Raw genomic sequence first — 27,898 nt, 5'->3', positions numbered from 1 at the left:
TATATTTAATAACAGGGTTTAAACAGCTATTGGCCGTCAGCTGGGCCAGAAAATGACTTCCTTTATAATTAGAAGAAGGTATCCTTTGGGTTTAAAACCCTGTTTAAATAAAACTACTATTTGTCACAGAGACTCTTTAAGAAAAGGACAATACTTGGTGTGTTCCAAAGTATTGATTATGTTGGAGGGAAAGGATAAATAAGGAGATAAATTTCCCTTCCATTATTTTGAACATAAATCAATGTTAAATGGAAAAGGCCAAAATCGCTTGGGACTTTTAAATTGGGCTATTTTTAAAAAGGAAAAAAAAAAAACTCAACAAAAATAGTATTATAAATAAAAAAGCTCCATCCTTTTAAATGGTCTTTTTAAAAAGAGGAAGCACTGCATACATTTAAAAGACAAGCTGAATGGAATGTATAAAGGCAAAACAATTCAGAGGTAAGGTCCAGAGGTAAACTCTGGGCTGGATTCAGCTGAGAAGCTACTGCCTCTGAAAATTACTATAGATGTAGTGACAAATAAGTACAAGAAATAACTCAAAGCTACCAAATCTAGTGATCACTGGGAAGATACTACAGTGATAAGTGACCACAGAAGAACAACAGCACCCAAATGCAGAGTTTGTTCTGTGTCTTCTACCTTGCATAATGCTACCAGAGAGAAGAGCTGGAATAGGCTTAAAGAGCTGAGTATGCCTAAAATATCCTTCTAAATTATTTAACACAATCTTACTATGGTTTGGTAGGTGAATCCAGGTTAGGTTATAATAATAGCATGTTCACAGCAGGAGAATAAAGCCAAAGTTTGGTATTTTGGTGCCTTTGGGTAGATTGTGTAATTCTAAAAATCATTCTCTCTTCCTATGTATTTTACATTCTTTATTTGGAATAAAATACAATAAAAAGATGAAAGTCTGTCTGTTTGCATGTAACTTTCATACTTAGCTGAAAAAGTCTGTGGAGTATGGATCATATGATAAAGCCATTTTAATTGTTGATATAAGGGAATATATTTTTCATTAAATACAGTGTGGTATTAAACTATCTGTACTTAGCTGTAACAGGAATTCTGTTCCTGCTGCTCTTCAGCTTGTATCATTAAACTGGATGGAAAATGGCATGGACATATACAGACAGCAAAGACAACTTTCTTCACCAAGAGAAGAAACTGATAACAAACCACTGAAAATGAAGCACCGAGTCTTCACTTCAGAAGGATGCAAACTCATATCCCAAAGGATAGTATGGCAAGAAAGCTAATGACATTAGTACATAGTTAAAGTTGCTCTTTCCTCATAATTGAGGTGTACTCTTTCCTTAGATCTAAGAACGTTCAGGTGGTGTTGGTTTAAAATAGGTCGTGGCATGAATATCTGAAGTAATTATTACTGTCAGAAAAGTTTAATTCACTTCTTCACGATAAAAGAGCATTTAACTTATGTTGATTGCTTTGTTTTCTCTGCTCCCCCCTCCTCCACTTCTGCCAATAGCAAAACTCACAAGTTTTGGTCATGTAGGGATTTCATGGCACCAAAGGATATACGAAAAATTAAACGGAGTCTTTAAAGATCATTTGAAGCCAAGTAATAGAAGGGAGGCATTGAGAACAGAGAGCAGATGTCTTCCCTCAAAGAGTCAGTAGATAAGCTCTGAGCCAGCTTGGTCCAAGCATAATCGAGGGAGTTTTGAAGTTGACTTTTCTGTATTCCCAGTTTAGCTTAACATATTGGCTTTTTCCTCAACCTGTTGGTTGTCATATTGTTAGCCAGTGTTGAAGCTGTAAGGAAACAGAAGTAGTTGTTTAATAACATTATTGATTCCGATTATGATAGTGAGAGATGTTTTAAATATGTTAGCTGACAAATCTAGAGTTACAAAGAGGTTGCAAAATAACGGATAGATTATAACTAAATTTCTGTGGGTTCCAGTTTGCAGTGAGAAATGTGCTGAATATAAAGGCTATTTAGTCAGCTCTCAGTTCACTTCTAAAATTCAGAACTGCCAAATGTATATGAGAAGAAAATTTTTGTACTTGTTTGGTTATGGTAGTCGGTGTTTTTACAAACTTAAACATCATGAACAAATCACACATGCTTTTGCAATAACAAAGCTATTCCTAGCTGTTCGTTGAACCCAGCAACAAATTAATATGTCCTAGTGTTTGACATGGTTTGAGGTATCATTAGGAATTTACTTCTGAGTACAGTCTTTTCTGATTTAAGTGAAATTCATTTGCTTCCTTTTTGCCATTATAGATGTGGATTCAGAAGGCTGGTACTGTGTAGGAATGGCTGCTTATAGCCCATGCGCACAGGGACATCTGCCTCTGGAAAAATCAAGTTATTACAGCTGGAAAATTAAATATTCAGAGAGCTGAGGGCAGGAATAGGGGGAAAGAGAAGGCAGGAAGAGGTGCTGTGCTACTACATATTCTTGGCCACATCAAATAAATTGTGGTCACGAAACAGGAAGCCTTTTCTTCCTGCTTCCGTTCTGTGTCCCATAAATCTACACTTGGATTATTTCCTTTAAAATTAAAAATTACACTTCAAACAGTATTTTTCAGAGTAAGCAAAAGGCAAATTTCTTTTTTAATACCAACATACAAACCAACACCATAAAATCTGGGTCATGTTTTGAGGTGATATGCATAATTCTAGTTGCTTTCAACTTTGAAGGCAGAAAGCAGTCCGGCATGCATGCTGATAAGTGTAACAAGCTTCATATTTGCATCCTTTTTATCTGCTACAAAAAGGACTTTATTTCAATAAGCTCATTTTATTTGCTAAAAGGAAAGCAGTGTTTGGAATCCTGTAGCATATTTTTCATGGCTGCTTAAGAAGTCTCCAGCAGTGTTTTCAATCAACTGTAGGCCTGTGGGGAAAGCCTATTCCATATAACCTAGCGCATTTCATCACGGCCATTATGTCTGAGCTCTGACACTGGATATTTGTTTTGCTTTTTACTGTGTGTTGTGGTACGTAATTGGAGTTGAGGAAACATGGCTTCAGATTGCTGTGCAATAACTGAGGGAGAGGGTATGACCTGTTCAAATGCACATGATAGTTTGGAAATACCCTCATCTCTTGGTGAGATCTCACTATATTCAGATACAAGCTAAAATACTGGTTCAAGTGATCTGTAAAATTGTGGGTTCTGCTTAGTTGAGGAAGGGAGGTGCCAAAAGCCTTCCAACACAGTTGATGCGTATGGTACTGAGCCTCCTGGCATCTTGTCATGCTGGCAGAAAAAAAGAACCACAGACTTGCAAAGGTATCCACTATGAGGAGATTGGTGCAAACCTGTAGTTGTTGCTAAAGACACAGGAAAGGGTTGGTATCAGGAGAGGAAGCATTGTGAAAGGAGTACAAACCTTAAACTGCCTGACATTTCCTTGGGCCACGAGTTGGTGCTCATTTTCAGGGGTGATGCAGTAAGCTAGTCTCTAAACCAGATGGGAAGAAGAGGAGAAAAGTCAGCCATATGAAGTGGGATTGTCTGTAATCCCCAATCTATAATGGGGAAGTAGCATGAACTTTATTTAAAACGGTAACTTAAATCTTTAATATCACTGCATCATGTGCCTTTAACTTAGTCACTGAGAGAACAAGCTTATTATAAGCCCCTTGGTATTAGCCTTTAATATAAGAAGCAACAGTAGAAAGTTTATGCAAATACTAAGTCCGAATGTTTAGCAAGTGCATCTGGAAAAGAACATCAGGAACAAGTTGGTATCACAGGCCTTACATCCCCTTAATTCATACTTTTCTGTTAGTGCTGTAATGAGGTTGACTAGTCCCAGTGGGAGAGGAAGGAGGTACTGACTATTTCCCAGCTCATCTCCCTTGTCTACCCTATGCTGTGCCATTTGGGATCACGTGTAGATTTTTGTTTATCATGAACTTTCAACCAACTTAAGGAGTTCCCATTAGACTAAGAGCATACCTTTCCCCATACTTTTAAGAGCCACAATTTAGGGCATCGTATCTTATGATGGTTACTTGGATGGAATATACTAGCCTTTTGCTATATTTCTCATGGGGAGACTGAAGAGTTGCTGTCTAACGGAGCTGTGAAAGACAAACCAGAACTTGCTAACACTACAAAATGAATGAGCAAATGTGTGTTTGGCCAAAGGCTTCTGCATCCCTATATCTGTAAACTTGTGCAAGCTGGCAAAAGCCTGTTGGGCCAGTACAAATTATTCTTTGATACTTAGGTGCTACTAGAAAATGGATTTGTAAACCCCCAGGAAAGGAACAAAACAAAGGGCTTATAGAATTGCTGGAAATGAGAGCTAGAAATTGTGCACAATATTGAGATGCTGGAGCTGATGAAAACACCCACTTTGGGGTGCCTTTCTGAGGTGAACGTTAAGCAAGGTGACTGTAATGTTTCAGAAACAAGGCATTTATCCCTTTGGGCCTGCCAGGTCGATGCGAGTGGGATGCATTCTATCTAGCTAAAGGGTGAGATCTTATTTTCTACTTAATTCTCCGTGTGGTGGTGGTTCAGTGATTTGCCTAAAAGTGTCAATATATTGCTACACCATTGTGTAACTCTAGCTCTAGGAAAGGAGAGCAATAGAACTAGGTATAAGTCAGAGGGTCTAGATTAGGTTATAGAATTATGACCTGTGACGGGACAAAAATTGGTGCTGTGTAGTGGAGAGGAATCTTACTTCTGAGCACCGTTAGTGTTTTTAAGACTATAGATAATTTACTATGATAGTGATGGTAAAATTAATGTGATGGTAAAATTAATATGATCAGTGAACCTTAATCCTGTGCCGGTTTGAACTGATAAATAAAGAAAAGCACAGGGGGTGAACTGTAAGGAAATACGGATGCATTTTTTCCCATAGAAGCAGGTTCTTTTAAATAGAATTAATATATTAATATTACACATAAACATATAAATGAAGTTAAAAGAACACTATTAAGGTTGCAACATTAAACTTCTTGCCGTTAGGCAAATCATTAGAATAAGATGGTCACAAATTTTCTCCCTCAGTTTCTGCTTCATTCAGTGCACAGACCAGGCCTATTATGCATGAAGTGGGTTTATGTAGTGCAAGATGCTGCTGTCTAGTACCCTGGTTCTTTTACTGAAGCACTTAAAAAGCAATAAGCTACATGAGACTGTAAGTGTTGCCTATATCAGAATTGTTTGTTGATTTCCAGATCTATTTCAGCACCTTGGTCTACCTTGAATATTCAGTTTCTTCAAGCATTCTGATATTAGTGATGAACACAATAGAAAGATCTGTATTAATTCTAGCCTTGGCAGAATGTTGAACTAATTCCAGGAAATAGAGGATAAGAATGCATATTTGACAGAGAAAATCAAATACGAAGCGGCTGCTGTTAAAGACAGAATACTGCACTGAATGGAGCTATTGCTGTGACCCAGTAAAGTATTTCTTCTGTCCTTGCTGGATGCTTGTTAAATGAACAAAGGACATCCTGAACAGAGGGCTACTTTGGGGGCACATCCCACCCTCCCAGCACGTGGATATGTGTTTAGAGACTCTTACAACGCTAAGATAGGAGAGGTCTGAATTAACTGTACATAACAGTTTACAACACTCCAGTATAGAGTGATAAAGCATACCTTGGACTGAACTCTGTTTAGATAGAGCTGTGTGAAGACCATATCTCAGAGCTGAATATGAAGATACCATAATTTGTATATTTTTTGTTAATAAGGGAAAAATAGTTTCATTGTTTGGATTAATTACATGCATCAAATATCATTTTTCAGAATTATTATGATGCTTTCTGGAAAGCTAATTTCTATCTAGAAATTCAAACAGCATGCAGTAATCCTACCTCAAAACTCCAATCCATCTGACAGTTGGATCTAAAAGGTCACTCATAAGTAATAAATTTCGGGAGTAAGAGAAACAGACTACCAACTTAGATCCAGCCGTTTCATTTCATAGCAACATTTCATGACATTTTACTAGCATTCCACTTACTTCTTTAAAGGTCCCACGCACGTTCATAAATTTATAGATAATATAGGCAGGCACAAGTATCATTGAAGATAATGCTATTCCCCAGCCAATGCGATTTGCCCAGAGAGGGAAGGTATAGTCATCGTAGGTTAGAGGTTTGAAATTTATTACGCTGACTATCACGACAAACTAGGGAAGAAAGAATAAAATGAACCACAGTTTTGAGATGAAGAAACGTAGTGGAAAACCTATTTCATGTGTTTTATTAGGTAGCCACTCTAAGGTATATTTCAACCCAGCTTTACCATTTGCCTTCATCCTATTTACTTTGTGCTTCTTACTACTTAAACTGTTGAAGTTCTTGATGCATTTACTAGTATTAACAGCTTATTTTAGCTACTCTGGACACAGATTATTTGATATTTTGGTGGGAAGATCAGGTGGTTGTCTGGTACTGCCTCATTTATACTAATGTTACAGATACAAAACAGGGATTCTGTAGTCAAGAAAAACCTCTGCAGGGTCTATTGTTTTTCCCTTCTTTGTTTCCCAGAGGCATTAGGCTTCATTTAGAAGTTTTGTACCCATTTTTCAATGGGAGGCATGATGCAAACTCTAGCATGATACATTTACTGAGGAAGGGTCAAGCAGCCTTAAGGCCTGGAAAACAACTTTGGGTTTTGTTGTTGTTTTTTTTTCCTGCTGGTGTTACCCTGTCCAGTACTAGATGGAAGAAGGAAGGAGTGGGCACCACCCTATTTCCCTCCTGTTAAATCCATATGGATTGTGTAATATGCAGAGTTCCTTGATTTGTTTCTCTGGGTCTATACATTCTGCTCCATATAACAATTTCAAATCTGAGTATTTTGAGCCTAGGGTTTCAAAGGCTACACAAGGAGAGTAATGGTGTGGGTTAAAGGAAGCTGATAGGGTGAAATCCCGTTAGAAAAATACTAATTCCATTTTGAGATTTTTCTTGGGATGATGTACATAGCTGCAGACAATATGGAGAGAAAGCTTCAAGGAGATATTTCCTAATACCAGATACCTGACCAACCCCAACTTACCTTTATCTTATAGAGAATTGTATTTATCATTAGGAACTGCTGTAATACAATACCAGTCCCAAACAAGGGCCACCTTGCACTAAGCACACATGGGATTGTTAGAGCAAGAATTATACTGAAGTCTGACAATTTTATAGCCTTTTCCAAATTATCCTAAACTATATATATCAAAGAAACTATATCTGATTTTTTTATTTATTTGTATTTGCTATGCTTATGGTCTCAGTCTTTTCTGGTGAGGCAGTTTGAATGCTTCATACAGGTGGTATAAAAAATGCTGTTTCTTAGATCAAGTGACCAAAGTTCTAGAATTTATAGTTTTAAATTATGTAGGCTAATGGTGGACTACTTTTTTCATGCTAGTGACCATCTGTGTAGTTCTCACTTAAAAGTTACTAAGTTAAACCATATTGGTCAATTTAATGTAATTTGCTTTATTTTCTTAATGTACTGAATAATAAACCCAGAAGATAGGCTATAAGAAGGTAAATTGTATTTACTTTTCCCCTATAAATCAAGACTGTAATGTCCATGTTGCCTTTTAGAAAATTGAGAAAATGTACAGCTGTAACAAAACTGCCCAATGTCCCCTACCCAGTGTGACATCATTCCCATGGGTTTTAAAATACATTGGTACCCAGTAATTAAGTTGGTATGTTCCAAGTTTAGCACTTCCAGCTGGAAAAAAAATTGTGCATCATGACGGCTGAAAGATGCATTACCTACAGATTCATTCCGACCTTTATGTTTATAGGCTTCAGTAGGAAAGTATTAGGGCTGTTTCACCAAGAAATCTTAAGCTACCTGAAGGTTAGACTGACAATCACTTCAGCTTTCTTTAGAACTCTGCTCTTTGTAAAATTTAAATTTTCAACAGTCTCCTAATGTGCAAAACCTAAGGAGGCTTGGCACAGCATTTTTCTGTTCTGCTTGAGTCAGCCTGTTTGAAGTGCTGCAGGATATAGTTCCATACAAGCTTCTTTATAGGTCAGTGTTTAAAAGGATAATTAATACATGCTTGGTAGGTACTTACTGATGAAGTGGGGCCAGAAGCTTTTATATTTAAAAAAAAAGGAGTGGACCTGAAGGCTGTCATAAAAGCCTACCCATTGTATCTTTGGAATACCAGTACTGCTTTAAGAATGCACAGCTTTAATGCAATTAATAGTCTCCTAAAATTATACCAAGGTCAAATTTCCATATTATTCATCCTGACCTTTTGATTTACAAATATGCATAGGAAAGGATCCCAATATAAAACTGTAGTGTAGTTCTGAATCTAACCTTTACATAAAGCAACCAAATTCACACTCTGGGATTTTTTTTTTTCCCCAAATGTAATGAAGCACTTGTTTTTCACATCAAGCAGCTAACAAGGTATATTTAACACATCTCTTCAGTGTTTCACATAGCTAATTACTGGATGTAGTTGCATATTAGCTATTCTAAGATGTCATTCCACCATTCGGGAATCTTGGTATCCTCCAGTGAAAAATAAATTCTTGCTAACACAAGCTCTTATCCCCTGTTTATTTTCCCAACAGAATGATTTATGTTTAATATGCATAGATGCTGGGGGGACAGGGAGAACACTGCCTAAGTGTTCAGTGTTCCCTAAGAAAAGCTGCTTTCTTTAAATCCTGCTAAAGTGAAGGAACAGAAGATGACCACAGCCACAATTAGCTTCACAACTGAAATGTGTTATACAAAACATAACCAATGCCATTGAGGAGAAAAAAGAATTAAATTGGGGTGTCTTCTATTCATCCTGATGACATCAAGCATAGCAATGAGTATCTTGCTCTTGGTACCTAATGTATATTCTAGGAAGCAACATACTAGCATTCTTTCCATGATGAAATAAGTATCAACACTTACCAATAAAAAAGCAGGGCTAACAAATTTCCAGCACAATCTCCAGTAGAGGCCTGGCTTGAAGCCCATCATTTGTTGGATATCTTCACTGAATCTGTCCACACCTAGAAGGGATGTGAACATTAGACTGGTATAAATTTAAACTGATGAGATGCTGACATACCCAAAAACATCTGCTTTTTCAGAAAGCAGACAATGACGACTTCCAAATCATAAGACATATAAAAACGTTGATCTCCTTTCAATGAATAGATGTGTCTTTGACGTCACTGTATCCACGAGTCAAATGCCTGTGAGCACTTAAGGTCTGTTGCAAATAGCATTACCATTGAAAAGCGGCATTTCACAAATGTCTAGAATTTAAGTTGTGAAGGGGACATGCTATTTTTTTTTAAATAGTTGTGGAGTATTGTCACCTAATTACTCAATACTATTACGAGTACACTGAAGGAGAAACACAGACCCTTACTCACACAAACTGCTTACTGATAATGAGGTAGATTCATATGATTCTTAATTTATCAGAGGAGACTTATTTGTTCCACTTAATGGCATACTTTACTCATCTTTCAGTGTTTCACTAAATACCACAGTATGTTCATTATATCTGTGACAAATGTAATTTAATCTTTTATCACCTTTGCAAGGAACTGGGTAGATGCTTCTTCTGTTCAGTGTATGTACAAAACTACATTAGCTAGAAACAGGTGACCTTTTTTAGAGTATCCTGTGTGTTTTTGAAAATTAATAGTACCAACTAGAATTTTCTAAAATTGTTACCTCTGTATGCATCTAAATATCTAGTAATGTAGCTGTTGTAGATACCTTAGAAGATACATGATCTGTTCATGTGAGTAAAAACCAAGAGTAGTCAGAAATTTTAGCTGCTGCAGTAATTAAGATGGCAGAGGATAACATGAAAATCATTAAATGAAGACATAGGTCAAAGATAAGTCCTGCTAATTGTACCAGGAATATAGAATATGGGTTTAAAAACATGGATGGCTTGATTGCTAGATTATTATTAAAACCTTGATAGTAACATACAATATTTCAGCATAAGACTCTGTATATTAGCATGCAAGAAGCGATGTACAAGATTTCTATTGTCAGGAAAACTGTATAACAGTATTCCATTCCAAATCACTCAAACATTAGCTACCTGCAGTGGGATTCAATGTGGTGCAGAGAAATGGAGGCATCAGAACAAAGTGTTTAGCAAGTGACATAATGGCCAGAGGGGAGAAGAGCTGCAAATACCCAGTTCTCAGTTTGTAATATTCCTTAAATTCATCTAGTCTTAGATTTTGTATGTGTGTGTTGATACGTGTGTGTGTTTAGTACTTATGTCAGTTGAAGTATTAATAGCTATAGAAACAGTGTAAATAGTTGCAGCAGAAATCTCTTCCCACAGCCAATGCAGAAAGGAAGATCCTCTGACCTTGTTGACTCCCCTTCAGAAACACTATCTAGACAGTGACTTCAAAATCGGAATAGGTCATGCTGTGCAGACCAAGGTGAAAACAAAAAAAATCTGCTGTCCTGGGTTCCTTAGGGCATACCAAATTCTGTAATAGTGAATAAGAGATAGCATTTCAGTCGGTGCCTTTTAATTCCCTGTGGGTTTTACGCATTTAAGTAAGTGTTATGAATTTTGTGTCTGAATACCTTAGGAAAGACTGCACAAGTATAATGTGCTTTCTGTGAGTGGCACTAGCCTGATCTAGCTAAACATTTTAAGTCGTCTGCAAGGGTATTAGTCTGTCTGTATGTGAGAAATCTATTTTTTTTTGTTTTACTCTAGTAATATTAATTCATGTTAACTCACATGCTTTGGACTTTCTGGAAATACTCTGGTCTTCAGTGGGACATTTTCCATCTTCAGTGTTTATTGAAACACTCCTGCATTAAGTAATTTACTACAACTTACTATGCAAAGCAAATATACATTTTGAAGTGACTGTAAAATGTCCATTTGAATGGTAGCTTCTTCCCAGTTTTTCTTATTGATTCTGTTCTGGTTGGACTTAGCAGTATGAGGTATCTTGCAAAAGTTTAATCTAAGCCCATGCTATTTCCCACACTGTATTTTAGAATGGGATGATTATCACTGATATAAAAATGGGGAAAAAAATGTCCTTCTCTGTTTTCTTTACAAAGAAAACGATCTCTGACTTTATGCCTTAGAGACATTGGCTCACAAAGAAGTAGTTCTCTCTAGTGCAATCTTCCATGTCAGACTACTAGTCTGTAATTTATTATACTCGATGTGTTCAGGAAGTTTACTTTTAATTCTGAGCCCTATTAGGTAAACAGCAGAAATGCAGCTTTTTGCCATGCATATTTGTTTGTTAGAGAGGATGTATAGTTTACCATAATAATTATTTCTCTTCATGTGGATTAGTTCAGTAGGATTTATTTAATGTATTTAATGTAAATAATTAGGACAGCTTGAGTTAGTCCTTTACGTGCAGCCAGGGTGTAACTTATTTACAAGGTCTGGACATTTGAGTATAAGCTTCTCTTTGATTTCTACCCCCCCAGTATTATGTACAGGTGAAACAAAGTAGCCAAAAGGATCTGCAAATGCTCTTTAAATTTAATCTAATTCTATTTGCAGTGCCTTCTGTGAACTTTAAAGTGACTGAATTTCAACTGCTATGAATACTGAGTGAATTTATCATTGTGTAGAAGGTCAAAGACAAGGACTAGATATCTCCAAAAATTTTATTCATAGGTTTCCAAACAGACGTACCCAGAGCTTAAATAGTGCTTTGTGTTCAATTTCTACTGAAAATGGGGGATAAGTAGTGCGTGCTCTGACTGCTTTTTCAACAGCATGGTTTTTCAATACTATATGTCTTTAAATATCCGTTCTAAGAATCAACCTGTAAAGTAGGACATAGCTATAGCTACTGATGATGGTACCTGTAGGGCTTAGTTTTTTTTCCAGTTCTTGAAAGCATTTACCCAGGTTTTTTTGTGATTCTGTAGGATAAACTGAAACTGTGGGTGGCTCGTTTAGTTACAGGAAGCGACTGGTGTACCACAAACAAAACTCTAGATTACTTACTGGAGACCTGGTGTTGAATATGGAAATGATCTCCTTGCTTTTCCAGTGAAAAACAAGTAAGAGATAATTACAATTTATGATCAAATCCTGGTTAAATACACTGAGCCCAAAGAGAATTTCAGTGTAATTTCTGAACTGATAAACACTGCAGCTGCCTGAGAATGTCTCCACTGTAATGTTCTATTAAACGGCACAGGAAATTTGGCCCATTCTCTATGTACATAATATTGTGTTGTCAAGGAAATTAAATCAATATGCAAAAAAGTACAGATTAGGAAGAAAGTAAAAAGTAGATTTGGCTATAAATGCAAGTTACCCTCCTCATATTGGGACAACCTTCTTTCATTTCGGTGATGCAGAGATCAGAGTTCAGATAGAATGGAAGTCTACACGTTACCGGTACCTCCTGCACCCGCTGCCTGCTGGACCTTTAAAGTAATTTTGCTGTATAGGCTCCGCCAATGGCTTCAGAGCCACTCACTTACACAGAAGCCCTTGAGCAGGTCCTGGCCCTGAGGTGAAACTGCTCAGTGGCTGTAGCTGAAATAATTTGTGGGCATGTTTCCAAAAAGTAGTGTCATAGCTCCAACAATCATTTGGATCCCTACAAGCAATCTTTGTATGTGTTGCTTTCCTCTCCTGTCTTGTCTAACTATGTGATGTATAGTATTCTTTTATATGCTTAGAATTTTTTTTAATTTGAAAAGTAAAAATTAGTAATAATGCCTTTAATGCCGTACATATGATTTAAATGAATCCAAGAAATTAAATGAACTACACTGAAATAATATAGTAGTAAGAAAAAAGGTATATTGAATCAATCAAAACATTCACGTTATTTTGCACTTAATTCCCTTTCCCGGTGAATGTTCCATCACTGTTGGTTCCCCCCCCCATATTGAGCTTTACTTCTGTGGATGTGCGTAGCGGTGTATGAGCTCACATAGTCTGTATGCAAATGAAGAGTTGTAGTGAAACTGCTTCATTGAGCCATCTTATATTTTGGCCCTTGGGAATTACAGTAAATCACAGAGCCATCAAATTATTCCTGTTGGAAGAGTTCTTGGGAGGTCTCTAGTTCAGCCTCTTGCTCAAATCAAGGTCAGTACAATTTAGAACACCTTTCTTATAGCTTTGTCCAGTTGGGTCTTGCAAACCTTCAAGAACAGAGTCAGCGAGCACTCTCTGGGCATACTGTTCCAATGTTTAATTATCCTTACATAGAAAAACTATTTTTCTCCTTTCAATTTGATCATGGTCCTCTGTCCTCCCATTGTGCACCTCAGTGAAAAGCCTGGCTCTCTTTCTTGATAACTTCCTTGTAGGTATTAGAAGGCCACTATCGGGTCCTCCCTAAGCCTTCTCCAAGCTAAATAAGCTCAGTTCTCTCAGGCTTTCTTCACAGGGCATGTGCTCCAGTTCTTGTTTATCTTGGTGGCCCACCACTGAACTCTCCAGTTTAACACCACCTTTTTTTTACTGAGGGTTAAAAACAGGATACACAATTCCAGATGCAGTCTAACAAGTGCCAAGTAAGAGAATAATCACTTCCTTAATCTCCTGGTTTTGCTTCTGTTACAGCTCAGTATGCTGTTGGCCTTCATGTGCTGGCAGGTCACTCTTCTGACTCGTTTAGCCTGTTGCGCACATCCCCAAGCAGCTCTTTGAGTGCAAGTAGCGGGTCAGAAGAGTGTTACTTCTCGTTTGTCCACCTAGCATCTATGCTAAGAAGTTGCTTCTGATACTTTCATCTCTAAGAACCAGGGTCTGATCTGGACACTTCTTTAAGTTGCCTAAAGAAGGCTGCTTCTGCTTCCTGACCCTGATCAGGTGCTCTGTAACAATATTCCCCACAATGTCACTCTTGCTGGCCTCTGCCCTGACCCACAAGCACTCAGCCATCCTGTCATCCATTCACTACATTTGAGTTGCTTTTCTCCACATGAAGATGTCACCTGCCCCCTGCTTCTGTCCTAACAAGCACGTATCTATGAAATGCAGAACCCCAGTCATACAAGCCCTCATCCAGGAGAAGATGAGCAAAGATATTATTTTTTCATGCAGTTCAGCAATCGTTGGCATTGGGAACATGAGAAAGAAGGGATAAAAAGAATATGAAAGCCGTTGTGTGGCACTCATTTGCAAATCCTACAGAGCACAGAACAAGGTATCTGTTGATTAGCCATATAGTGAAGTAACAACAACTGTCCCTTTTTGTTCCTGAGTCTCCTTTCTAATTCTGGAGCAATATTGATATTCGTTGGTGGTGACTCTCACCTGATGGCAGTAAGGGAGTAAGCCATACCAGTACCATTCCCAAAGAAAGGCAGCTGTGCTAGTGTAAAAGCAAGCAGAACAACAGTAGGAAACATTTCCCCACCATGGCAGTGCAGTAAGCTCTCCAAGTTGGTTTGCCCCATTTGTATTTACATTCTATGGAAATGTGTGCGTTCATACTTTGTCTCTCATGCCAGGCACACATCCATACAAAAGCATCTGTGAGCAAAGATGAGTTCCAGCAGTCAATACTTGGTTAATTTCTTTCTGTTTTGCAAAATCAAACAGTCAACCTTAGATTTTTTCCAAATAAATGCCCCTTTTGGTCTGAAATTTCAGTCTAAGGGATCTTTTTTGGAAATGATTTAAGTAAATGAAAGCAATGAGATTACAGGTGAGGATGATGATCATTGCTAGCTCATACTGAACTTATTCTAGTAATTCAGGGGGATAGTCACATTAAAATCTGACTGAGCAGAGACTTTCCCACGACTGAAACAGAAGAGCAGTTTTGTGTCAGTGGGAGAGGTGTCTGGCTTTTCTTAGAATATTCATCAGAGGGATGATATCAGTGTTGCACAAGAGGAAAAATGGTAACAAGCTAGCAGTCATAGCTAAAATACATCTGCGTAGTAAAACAAACTAGCTCTCCCTTGTCTTACACATACAGGTGGCCTTTGCAAGAAGAAACTTCACAGTAAGTGGTCATAGGTATAATTTGAACTAAATTTCCACCTTTTTGGTCTGTGCCAAAATGTCAATGCTTGCCTTCAGGCTGACTCAATATTCAGCTGGGCCATTAAGGCAACCGGGGTCTATCAGAAAAAAAGAGGTAGACAAGACCATGTCAGATTTAATCAGTTTAAATAGCACCCGGGGCTGTAATAAGTTCTTTATAAAGCAACAGGTCATGCTGTGTCAGTAAAAACATCTGTCAGCTGCTTAAGACAAATGAGTAGATATTTTCCCGGTTATGGGGAGGCAGGAGGGAGAAAGGAAAGTATAATGAAGGACAGAAGGTGCAACAAATAAACAAAATTTGACTAACCTTGGCTTAGTCTGTGAACCACATACAAAGCCTAGCTATTGTAAAGTGCAGTAAACCCTATTTTAATAGCAGCAGATAATAACTTGCCCTTACTAACTGAAGAATATTTTTATGCCTCTGCTTCCAAGCTAAGCTGTGATCACTCTTCTGCATTCAGCTCTTTTACGGGTATTAAAGACAGTTGTCTGTGAAATCTAGTGCCTCCACTGTCTTGAGAGAACAGCATATGAGCTGCTAGCTCCATGCTGATGTTGGGTGACAGAATTAATACATTAAAGCTAAAAACTATTTCTTTAGTAGATTGAACAGCTTTGTGCATGAATGCCATTCTTTCACCTCATTCACTCATCAACAGTTTTTAACTGCAAGCGAGAGTTTGACTAGAAGAATATGGTGGCGCAGCATGACTGAGGGAGGTAAATGGTGGTAAGAATGATAATGTCTGAGAACCTTTTGAAACATACGTTAACTATAAACACTATCTCTGAATAGAAATGAAGGTGACTTTCAGGGGAAGAACAATCTTACTGGGAATCAGGGCAGCTAGTTCAATACAGATTTCAACGGGAAGAAGATTTGCAGGCTGCTATGACATTGAAACCTGGTAATAATGAAAAGAGTTGTGACCAGCCAGAAAGTATGACATGAGAATTAAGAGGAGATGAGGAAGAAAAACAAGAGCTCAAGAAACTTGATTAATCTAGCAGCAAGCAATTTCAGATATAACTGATAGTTTGGACTGTTGCAGTGAGACGACATGTATAAGACCTAAGATGCAGAATCCTATTGCTTTACTTGGAGAAAATGAGATATTCTTTTTGGGGTCCTCATAATTTTACTAACTCTGTCTTTGACAAGATAAAGAACTGATGGCATTCTCCCCAAAAGAAAGGAAATATCACTTTCACTGTTTCTTTAGCAAGATATGCCTAATTCAGATTAAATTATGACTTGGTTTTTTCTGCTTGATTCGGTGACTTAACAGCACTTTGTAATTGCTGCTCTTCTGGAGGTGGCATCTTTTCCAGTGAATAAGCCTGAGGCTATGAATTGCCCTACCTTCCTTATATGGTAGGGGAAATTTTGATCTCTGGGTCAGTGATAGAGCATAAAAAGTACTCCTCTAGGTTGGGGGCGTAGGGGAAAAAGGTAATGTTTGAAACACTGACTTCAGATATTTAAAACTACCTCATCTATTAAATGCTGAATTAGGGATGGGAACACCCACAGGCCAGATACTCTCTCATAACTTTATAACTGGAGGTTTAGCAGGCTATATATATAATCAAATATTCAAACATTTCTACTGTTTTCCTTGGCTTTGTGCAGGGTTTCAAAGTTTGGCCCACTGAATGTCTGCATTCCTGTCACTATTCATAAATCAGATGAAAATCACTGTATGAAACCTGGCTTGTCATGGCTTCATGTGTACAAGGCTGTGCTGTTTTCCCTTAAAACAATGTGTAAGCCTGTCATGAGCATTTGGAATTTTAGAAAAGGTTTTGCAGGTACAAAATGAAGTGCTTACCATAAAACCAGGAAACTCCAATTGCCTCCATTAGAACAGCAAACAATATCGAAGTCCCAGCTGCAAATGTGTCCAGGAGTGTGAGCACATAAATTCCACCCTAGGATTGAGGAGTTGAAAGATGCAACAAAATGAAGTTACAAATAGAATCATCTCAGTAGTTTAGTATCTAATTACAGAAATCTGCTTTACTTGAAACTTTATCTTAACCCTAGTATTTTAATATGGAGCTGATGCTGCAGACACGGGTTCATGTTTGCATACAAAATAGTGGAATCAGACTTGCAACTCTTTAGAAGAGGCTTCCTTTCACCTATGTCCTTACTGAACTGGGAAACAGAAGCCTCAGCTTAGCATCATTAACGAGTGCTGTTGGCACTTGGTGTTCTCAGTGGAAGTTGAAGGCACTGGCTGTTCGGGGGAATGCTCAGCGGCCTGTAGGGCAGGGCCTGTCTACAGCAGTTAATGAAGATCTTCCTAAATTATTGGCAGGAATGGAGCACTACAAGAGTTTCCACAAGCCATTATCACCCAGTTTGTTCCTAAGGCCAATTATTCTGTAGTCCAGTGGATCTGCAGTCTTAGACTGATGTTTCCTTTTCCCAGAGTGCCTGCATCTCTCTTTTCCAATGTTCCTGCAAAGGGAGCAGTTGCATGTTCAAGTCTCTGTTACCAGCCCAGCATGGAAGCAGTTTTGCCCTCTTTAGTTTCCTTGCTGTGGTATTAGCAAGCCTTTGCTCAGTGGAGAGAGCAAACCAGATCATCTTCCTTCACAACAGCACATTTCTGTTCTTCAGTGGTTCATGACTGAGAACTGTAAATGCATTTACTAAAGTCTTGTTTCACTGATATTTTTTTTTTAGCTGCAATTTGACTACTTTTTGCCTCATTTTACAATGTGGTATGAATTTGTGTAAATTACCGCTCATTTTATTTAGTTCGGGCTAACGAGGAATGGAAGACCATGGTATGTTTACTTGTTTCAAAATGAACCTGAATAATGTGTTTCAGGACGTTCTTTGTCACATGTAAACAACTGAAATATTTGCGGTTGCAGTAGATTTTCATTATAATATTTTTTTACAACCAAACTTAATCTGACTATGCCTGTTCAGAAGGGGAGGAACAAAGGAATTATTCTGCATGTTTTTACCAATAGTATAAATTGCACTTGTACTAGTTAGATCTCTAGGTGATTTTAATCTCTGCAATCAATCATTTTTCTTTTTTCTTATAAAAAGATGGTTTTCTGAAACAGCTGTGCATATTTACAAAAATAGAGAGAACAGTACTTAGGCCTTGTCTAGGGTTTTAATTCTGTGGGGACTTTTCCGGAAGCTGAATGAACTTTGGTTGTTGTCTTAGAAAGAAAATGTTGCTTACTGAATGACATTTGAGTTTGACCTCTTGTTTTTGCTCTACACCTGCTCTAAATGAATGCCTTTGCTATCAAACTTAGTAAAGCGAATGACAAATATGGCTTTGTAAGAAACATGTTTTGAAAATACAGCCTTAAAGTTTCAGAGCACAAAATCAAACAGATTAATGTAATGTGATGGTATCACAAGGGATTTTCTTTGTATTTTGTACACATTAGAAATGTTCTTCTTCAGTTATGTGAACCAATACATTTGGACAAGTCTGGGCAGTTTTGTGTGTTCCAGCTGGTGGAATGAACTTAAGCCTAAACAGGTGCTATTATTTAAAAGCTAGAGCTAGGTTGTTATCTTGAACTGCTTTAGTTCACTGGAAGGCAGTGGAATTGCAGCCACTGGCACCTGTTCAGGTTCTTAACCACCAAATTTGTTCTGATCTTGAACTTCAGGAAATTTTATTCCAGTTGAAACTTTGAATAAGGAGGGAGCATGTTAAATTCTTTAGGTAACAATGGAGACAGCATGGTATTAAAAGGATAGGTGTTCTAAATGATATATCTATTTGTAGTGTCTCAAGTGTTTTCCAGTTTGAGGAAACTAGAGTAAAAATATTGGGGTATTCTTTTAGTGTAAAAAGATCTTTGTTGATAAGCTTATGCCGTTTCAGTAATCTTAATAGATCTGGAAACCATTTCTAGGGAAGGGGAGAGGTTCAGCACATCTACTTTCATGGTGGCTACCTCAAGTTTCAGTTGTTTTCTGACACTTGGCATCTTTGCTTACAGGGCTTTTGGCTTTTTTTGTCCAAAAAAAAAAAAAAAGGAAAGATTTCTCCAACCTTTAATTAATTTTTAAAAGCCTGGTGAGGCAAATTATTCAGGATGATGGTAGTGATAAATACAGATTACTAGATGTTCAGGATAAGCTATCTGTGTGCTTTTTATGGTGTTAAGAGTAAGAGAGAAGATCTAGGTACATGAAGGAACATTAAGAAACACATCGGGGAGAGGAGATCATTATTCTAAACTCCTTTCACAAGAAGTGAATGCTTCTTATTTGCTTCAAGATGAGAATAGCCAGATGACTAAGGGTCTGGTCACTTGAAATCCTCACACAGGAATAAGCACTCAACACAGTTCCATTTAATGTGATTTAAAAACAAACAAACAAACACACAAAACCAAACGAGCAACAGTAGCATAGACAGTTCTTTGGAACAAAGACTTGTAGGTTCGGTTGATAGCTAATAATCTTGTGCAAAAAAGCAGAGAAGCTTCATGTAGATGAGACTAAAAGTAATGTTCTGACCATAAAGTTGTTTAAGAATTAAAATTTAAAGTAAAAGTAGTCACCTGAGCCTATTCATATTTCTATCTGATGAGGTTAAGTGCATTTTTAAGGTAACTTGTTGATGGAAACTTTTGTTGTACTTACATTGGTGATGCAAAAAAGGGCAAGTAGGAAAGTGCCAAAAGAAACACCGAAGGTGAAGAGCTTTCTATGCTGCTTCAGAATTTGGAAATCATCTGCCAAGCCAGTAATGACAGCCTCCATCCCGCCCATCTGAGGAAGGGAAGGCAAGAGCTCTGGTTAAATGCTACTGACTGTTCTAAATATGAGTCGAATGTAAAGCAGCTTGTATAATTAATTCCTAACCACTGTATGATTTCTGACATTTCAGCTGTAAATCACTGGCATTCTGAGGTATAGTTTATTTTCTCGTGGTAGAGAACTGAGTCAGGGAACTGGATATCAAGTCCCATGGTTGGTGGCCTGATAGCCATATCCTCTGTGGACCCTTTGCTGACTCACCAGGGTAGTAAGTAGACAGTACTTGGGAAAAATAATATACATGTTAATATACTTTGGGGAAAAAGCTGGTAGCTTAAGTAACCAAACTCCTTAAGAGATTTCTAATATAAAGACAGACACAACAAGCACCTAGGGGAAATGTACTGAACAAAGATTCAGTTTAGCCATTGATTAACCAAATTCAGTTTGACAAAAATCTTCACAGACCTGGAAGAATCACTACATAGGAAGCTTGATGTAATTTTTTTTTGTTGACAATATCGGAGAATTTTACTTTGTTTTCCAGAAGTTAATGCTGAACATTAGCCATTGTTTTGCAGTATAGGAAAAGTACATTCCAAGTTATCACTGAAATTGCCTGGTTATGTAGGTTGTTAGGAATTTTAGTTTCTTTCCGCCAATGAAAGCATTCTCCCCCCTTCCACCAAGAAGTTGTGAAAAGGAATTCCAGTCTCCTGTCATAATAAACTTACTTAATGTTTCAGGTAGGCTGGATTCCATGCTTTTTCTGATGCGGAAAGATCATGGCAAGACCTGGAGTGCTTGGTGCAATACAGTATTTGGTTAGCAGGTGCTGACATATCCTATCCCTTTCCTATAAGAATTTGATGAAACCAGCATCTCTGGCTGAAATCAGTAGCGGAGGATTATCTCTCTAGAATTTGAATGATTCTTGTCTAGAGCCAAAATTGCTGGGGGCAGTGGACTTTTTTTTTTTTTTTTTTTTTTTTTTTTAAAGGTAACTAATGTTCACAAGTAAAATGTCCCAAAACCTAGTTTAGGCTTGTATTTCCTAATGTCGGGGGGGTCATCAGTGAGTGCCCTGCAGTTAAGATGGGTTAATATTTGATATTCTCAGAAGTTGTTACCATGTTGGTGCTTAAATGGTCTTGGAGAATTTGAAAATGGAAAGAGACAGCTTGGATTATTTTGGCTAAGGACCACTTCTTAATGTATCACTATTTATTCCCCTTGTTAATTCCCTATGCCAAGCTAGATACCTACTCCAAAAAATGTTTGCAAACATTTGTTCCATTTTCTGTCCTTTTCATTATTGCTTGCTTAAACTTGCATGATCAGATTTCTCTTTGCTTAAACATTTTGACAGTTCCATTTTTGTACAGATGTCTGTATTTCTGTGCCAGTGCAGGCTTATATGCATGAATAAAACTATTCATATATAATTCTTCCTCTTTAGCTTCAGGGTTATTTGATTTTTCTTTTTAGCTTTAAAAAATTTAATTTTCCCTTCAGGGACTTGATTAATCAAGTGTGGGAGGAGAGTTGAGAAGACCACCGTAAAAAATACTGCATGACCTGAGTTGTCTTAGGTAAATGATGCAAAATCCTGAACAAAACATGAACAAGCAAATGCCTCCCCTTTTAGAAAGAAAGAGCTAAACTTGGCCACAGTTTATCAGTTCATAGTATTTTAATTAGCTCCACAAGAAAGAGCTTTCTCCACTTGTAGGAAAAGTGTGTTCTGCAATCTAAAGCCCTGTGTCTTTGTCACTCAAATGTTTCTTTACATTGCCTTAAATTTACTGCTGTTGCAAAGTTAACTGTTTTAGATCTAAACACTTCTGAGCCTGTATTTTCTTCTTCTTAATTCTTCCCTGTTCCTACTGGTCACTCATGCCTTTCCACTGTGCTAAACCGTTCCTTTCCATGCTTCATGTTTGCTTACAGTTGAAAAATAGCCAAGCTACAAACCCAGATATAATCTTGCCTCAAACTTTTGAATGAGGATCCAGAGCGTAGTGTATAAAGACAAACTTCATTGAACCTGAGCAAGAATCCAAAAATCCAAACACTTTGGAAACGTTTAGGCCTGAATCTGACCTTTACAGATCAGACATCACTCCACAAGATCTCATTCGGCTCTTTGCCAGTTATTATTAAAGCTTCCTGCTGCAACCTCATTTTTCTTAGTTTTGCTTTCCTCCATGTAAGTTCATTCTTTCCCCTTCTTGTCCTTGAAAATGAATGAAGTTTTCTGAAGTTGTAAGCAATGGAAACATTGTTTTTTGCCATTTCCAGCAAGAAATTCCTAGATCAGCTCTGTACATTCAGAACTACAAAAGAGACTTCTATGCTTTAGAATAGTAAGAAACTCCTACCCTACTAAAAATGATGAATGTTTGTTCATGGTTCACTATTACCTAAAGACCCTATTTGTTTTTTTCCCAGAAATTAGCAAACCTTTAAGCTAAATATAACAGGATGTCTTGATGCCTCTCTGGCAAGAACAAAGCAGTACAAAATTTTTTAGGGGACTTGGGATATTTTCTGGGCTGAAGTTTTTATGATCCTGAATATCGTGGTAGAGTAAAAGTCATCACACTATGGAAAGAGCAAACACATTCATTAGACTAGACATTATACAGTAAGACAGTAGTAAAATGAAAACTATGGGAATATTCTGGTGTGATTTTTAAATTGTGACTAAATTTACAGGAAATTCTGTATGGCTGCTTGTAGGAAAAAATCAGACTACTTTCAGACATAGTATATCTTGAGCAGATTAATGAATTTCAGCACATGTAAAAATCTCTTCTAGAAAACACTCTACTCAATGTCTTACTGTGGCTTGTGTTTTGCCAGTAGGGTTCCAAAACCTTATTGCAGGTTCGTAGTAGTAATAGTTCATAGCAGTGATGTTGGGTCGTACATTTAAATAGTAATAATTGTTGATGAACAGCCTCTCTGTAAGGTTATAAAAAAGCAGCAGTGAGTAATTATTTGTTGGCTTGTAAAAGATCTGATCTTTTCCTAAACCTCTTACAATATTGTAAGTCTTTGAATATACTGCCAGGAGTAATAGTATTGGTATGCTGGCTGTGACTGTGAAGACAGATTCAGGGAATATACAGAATGTTTATTTGAAATGTAATAAAGCCCCTGTTTAAGGTTGATACCTCTCCAGTTACAGAATATAACAGTAAAGGAAAAATGTCAAGGCTAGAAGCAAAAAATACTCACAGAACTGTCGATGCCAAGAGTAAGGAGCATGATGAAGAATACCACAGCCCAAAATGTGGATCCTGAAAGAGTTGAAATTGCCTCTGGATACAGGATGAAAACTAAACCAGCTCCTGAAATAAAAAAGAAAAAAAGAAAGTATTATTAAATGATGTTTCTTACCTTCACAAAAGTGTTCATTTTAATAAGATAAATTATGACTAAGTTGACTTTTACATCAGTCCACATCACACTCTGAGTAGCTGTTAAAACAAAATTTGCATTATACCAAAAATATATCCAAAATACTTTAACAATGTACTCATGACAGTTTTATATTAAAAAAACAACTCTATCCCATTCTTTTCCACTTCTAATAATCTTTTATGGGATTCACAACCTTACTACCTGTTTTTCAACTGTGTAGTAGAGAAGGAACCCTGTGAATGTGGACTCCACTCTTTGGCAGGAGAACTCTCGGATGTGATGAGAGATACAGGAACTGAAATCATGGGTGGCCTGTTACCAGTGAAAGGACTCTACAGCTAAGCCTACCAGAATCATCCAAAACAGTAACCTATGGCACTGAACAGCAATACTTTTGCAAGATACTGTGCAGTGGTAAATGTCTGTTTGTTGCACAGGCTGAAATTGTGAGGGGCAGGATGTCGGGGAACCTCAATTCAGTAGAGGTGAGATGAATCAATACCATTTAGAGTTCGCATTTCAGCAAGGCATGTACACACTGAGTTTTAGTTCCAAGTAGTTTAATTCAGGTCACTTCCATGAGATTTTTCACATACTTGTTTGAAAGAAATATAAACACATTTGCAAAGAAATGGTGGACAAAAAGTGATAAAACTAGTATAAAATTAACTTCCTACCTTCAGTGGCTACATCCTCAATTTTAACCTTGTGCTCATGAGCCATGTAGCCCAATATGGAGAAGATTGCGAATCCTGAGATGAAGCTTGTGACACAGTTAATGGTACTAGTCAGCAAAGCATCCCTAATGATGGAGAGAAGAACAGCCCAGTGAAAAAAAAACAACCACTTTAAGAACAAGATGGGAATTGTCTTATAGCGATAGGAAGATTCTTGAGAAAATGCTAATTGTGCAATTATCCTGATGATCAAAAGCTCATATCAGCATACTATGCTAGGAAATGACCTACTTCTGTTTCCTATTTTGATTTAAAAATGAGTTCTGTTAAAAAAAAATAATCAACAAAGCTATATTAAATATGAAAGATATTAAAGAGTAATGTCATCATCCTAGCTGGTAGCTGTAGCGTAGCAAGAGAGTGGCCTTAAGTGGAAGGGCCTTACTATTCATCAATTCACGTGAGCAGATATTCAGGAGTATTTTCAGTGCATTTTTAGCAAACTGTGCTGCTATTCAGGTGGCACTGGATAACCATCCTTAATCTGTAATGAGGTCCCTTCATCTATGAAGTTGGCTAGGCTTTTCTGAAAAAAATACAACTCTTGTTGATCAGATGGTTACAATAATGAATTTAGTTTAAAGGTTAAATATTATATACTGTGCATCATATAGTAATGATTGTACAAAGTTGTGGTTTTTAATCAATCTGCCATGGTATTATGATAGACATATGAGCTTTCCTAGGTATTAATAACCCCTATTACCAAACCTAGCTTGAAGATAAGTAGACCATATGTCTTTAGATGTCTACCTAATCTGCACAGTGTCTTGTATGTAATCTTTTGCTGCATATGACCTTTAGAATAGAGGACACGGCTCTGTGAACATCAGTAATGCCAAACAGTGCTTTAATAAGCAGAAAGTAAGTATGATTTCCTTTCATCAGTTACGCTACTCAAAAACATAGGTGCCATATGCCAAACTTTATCCTCTTCCTTATATTACTTTATTTTGATAACACTGAAGGATTTATGTCCTGCAATTCTTAAAGTGTTTTCCTGGGGGAAGGCGGCAGGATCAAGAGAGACCAGATTGGACCCATAAACTCAAATTCTTTTCAGTCATTAAAGAAGAAAATTGCTAGGTATTTGTTACTGATAAGATGGCAGTGGTATTTCTTGTTTCCCATAATTCAAAAATATTCTTATGCAAGTGAATAATGCTTCTTTTTGCTTAGTCAATAACTGGATTATGTGATGCTTACGTCCTCATAAACTGAGCTGAGCTAGCTCTCAGGATTTTGCATGTAAAACTAGATCATAATTTAAGTACAGATTCTCCTATTTTCTGGCCCTGATTTTCAGTATTGTTACCCTACCTTACATTACTGACACTATTCCTCTGAAGGAAGGTGTGTTGAAGCATAGATGGGACAGTCTAGTGCTGAGTCATGGCCTTCATTTGGAAACAGTACTATTTTCAATTTGTTCTGTTTCAAGAAAGCCTTTTGAGCAAAATATGTCAGCACATTATGGAGTTATTTGACCAAAAGAAGGAAATTTTAAGTGTTGTAAATGTTACTGAATTGAAGCTTGCTTTTATGGCTAGAATTCAAAGGAACTAAAACACAGTATTTAATGAAACTACAGATTACTCTTACAGGGAAGGCAAGGCTTATGAAGCAACGTTGAACAAATATAGTAAGCTAGGAACTAAATAATATGATTTCACATACAGTCTGTTGTCTTTTCTTAGTTTCAAGTGGATTTTTTCCATTTCAGAGCAAAATTAGAATACAGAAGAAAAACAGTTATATAGGGAGCTGCTATGAGATTAATGCAAAATTACTTGCAGAAGATGATAAATGTTATTTTGGAAGACTGCTATGGCTAGTGTTCTAACTGAAGGGTTCTCAAACCTGGTAATATTACCTACTGCAAATAATCAGCTGGCAACCTAAAATCGCTCTAGGTTAAGTACAAAGCTCTCTGAAGTCAGTGGAAGTATTCCATGATTTTGGCTTTCAATCTGTTTAAGGCAGTTCAAATCGATATACTTTCGTGTACCTTTTCACTTTAACAACTTTTTGCCATCCTTCAGTTCACAATGTATTTGTAATACATGTACTTTCTGCATTTATATTTCATGGGAAGTTTTAAAGCGATGCTTGTTTTCATTCCAAAATGGAATGTTAACAAAAATTCTAAATGTTGGAAGTTCTCAGAAAGTGCAGAGCAGTTCTGGTTGAATTTCCATGGTGGTGATTCAGCAAAACACTTAGAAACTGACTTGATTTAAAGTGCATTCCTAAATTGGAGCTCAACATAAAATATCAGAAATATAATCCCAAAGCACAGAAACACTTCTGGAAAATGGAATCCTTCTGCTTTTAGTTCCTGGACCAATAAGATTTCATCCTATGTTCTCTGTTGCTCTTAATGGTACTTTTGAAAGGCAAACACCAGCACAGTTTACACAGCTGTCTAAAGTCCAAACCTAATCCCATTCTGTTTTGCTGTACAGCAGATATCTTGGCAGGTTCCTGCTGCTGAGATTTCAGTAAGGAAGACAGTATTTCAAGATTTGGGTTGGTTGCTATGTCCACGCAAGACTGACCATCGTTAATAAATGACTGAAGATAAAAAGATAGCGTAGTACTTATTCCAGCTGCAGTTAGAGTAAAATAGTATCATTGTGAAGCAGAAATGAAAGAATAGGCTCTTACCTGTAACAGTTGTTGTCAAACTTATTGTAACTGGCAAATGCAATTAAAACGCCAAACCCAGCTCCTAAGGAGTAAAATATCTGAGTAGCTGCATCAATCCATACCTGCATAATGACACCAACATTGTCAGTGTCAGTTCAGTCCAAAAGATACATCAGGGAAATGCAAGCATGTACAAGACAACTGGCTTTTGAAAAATGATCAGCATTCATGCTTATGGGAGTGTAAGTGCTTCTCAGCACCCATGAGATGTCACATGGAGCACAGTCGTGGTCTGGAATGGCTTAACCTGAAACGGTAAGGGCCGAAGCAGTGGGCAAGTTCTCAGTGCATGCACACTGCTACCATGGTGGGGTGTACCACTTGGATCTGTACTTCTGAGCTTTTGCTGAGTTCTGAAATGATTACACGATTTTTCTCCTGGGTGACAGAAATACACTTCCATAGTTCTTGTTCCAAGTTAGTTTGGAATGTACAACCAGAAAAGTAAAAATAGTTAATGGGTCAAGAGTTACAAGACATTTTATTTCCCATAAGAGAGCTTTCTTTATGGGACTGTTAGTACACATTACATGATGCTTTCTTGTTTCAGAAGCTGAAGCATGACTGACATGCTGTGAACAGAACCATGCAGGTTATCTGTCACCTTTCCCACTTAGTTGGAGATAGAGTTATTCCTGTGATAGTCGTTAATTTTCAGTTTAGATGCAGCTTGGTCACTTTAAGAATCATCCACTAGGGAAAACATGTTTTTAACGTTGTAAAATTTTCCAAAGTGACCCTGCAGCCCAACATCCACTCAAGATGTGCAGACAGCAGTCAGGAACAATGCCACAGTGCTGGTCTCCTGAATCAGAAGCCTGAAAATAGTCTACCCTGGTTAATGAGAGTTTCACTTATTTGGTTTTTACACGGAGATATTTAAACAAGCATCTTCAATAAGGGTAATGAAGTCAATGGAGTGAATAATACTCAACATTTCTCAAAATGAGATCTTCAGTGTTTGATTAAATCTGCCAAGTGCTCAAGACTACGAAAAGCACTGATTTCACCTCTATCCATGTCTACAAAATCAGATGTATCTATTGAGCTGTGGCTTTCTAATAGATCTAAGCAGCTTATGAGCTCCATCTGCATTGGGATTTTAATGCTAAGCTTTCCCATTTGGCCCAGTGGAAAGAAAGAGAGCACTGTATCCCATCCTAACAGGATATATGAAAGCACTTATGCTAGTGATCTATTTTTTTCTCAACATAGATGATAGATGCTTTCAACTACTGCCTGCTGAAGACTGTGAACCATTTTTTAC

At 37.4% G+C, this 27,898-nt stretch overlaps 1 protein-coding gene across 1 annotated transcript in view; it reads right to left on the bottom strand.

The window, feature by feature from the left end:
- Positions 1-974: 974 nt before the first annotated feature.
- SLC6A2 (solute carrier family 6 (neurotransmitter transporter), member 2) overlaps positions 975-27,898 on the bottom strand; it is a 74,942-nt gene continuing 48,018 nt past the window's right edge. The window contains exons 7-15 of the mRNA XM_009320795.1: positions 26,590-26,693; positions 23,863-23,987; positions 23,000-23,112; positions 19,640-19,768; positions 16,830-16,929; positions 8,907-9,007; positions 5,983-6,150; positions 3,376-3,447; positions 975-1,779 (exon numbers count right to left, since the gene is read on the bottom strand). Of these exons, the coding sequence (XP_009319070.1) occupies positions 1,756-1,779; positions 3,376-3,447; positions 5,983-6,150; positions 8,907-9,007; positions 16,830-16,929; positions 19,640-19,768; positions 23,000-23,112; positions 23,863-23,987; positions 26,590-26,693 (936 nt within the window). The 3' untranslated portion in view covers positions 975-1,755. The remainder of the gene's footprint in view (positions 1,780-3,375; positions 3,448-5,982; positions 6,151-8,906; positions 9,008-16,829; positions 16,930-19,639; positions 19,769-22,999; positions 23,113-23,862; positions 23,988-26,589; positions 26,694-27,898) is intronic.

This window comes from Pygoscelis adeliae, unplaced genomic scaffold (genome assembly GCF_000699105.1).
Source record: "Pygoscelis adeliae isolate BGI_AS28 unplaced genomic scaffold, ASM69910v1 Scaffold63, whole genome shotgun sequence".
NCBI classification, from domain to species: Eukaryota; Metazoa; Chordata; class Aves; order Sphenisciformes; family Spheniscidae; genus Pygoscelis; species Pygoscelis adeliae.
Note: the sequence above shows the minus strand (reverse complement) of the source record. Positions and strands in the feature narration are given on the sequence as shown.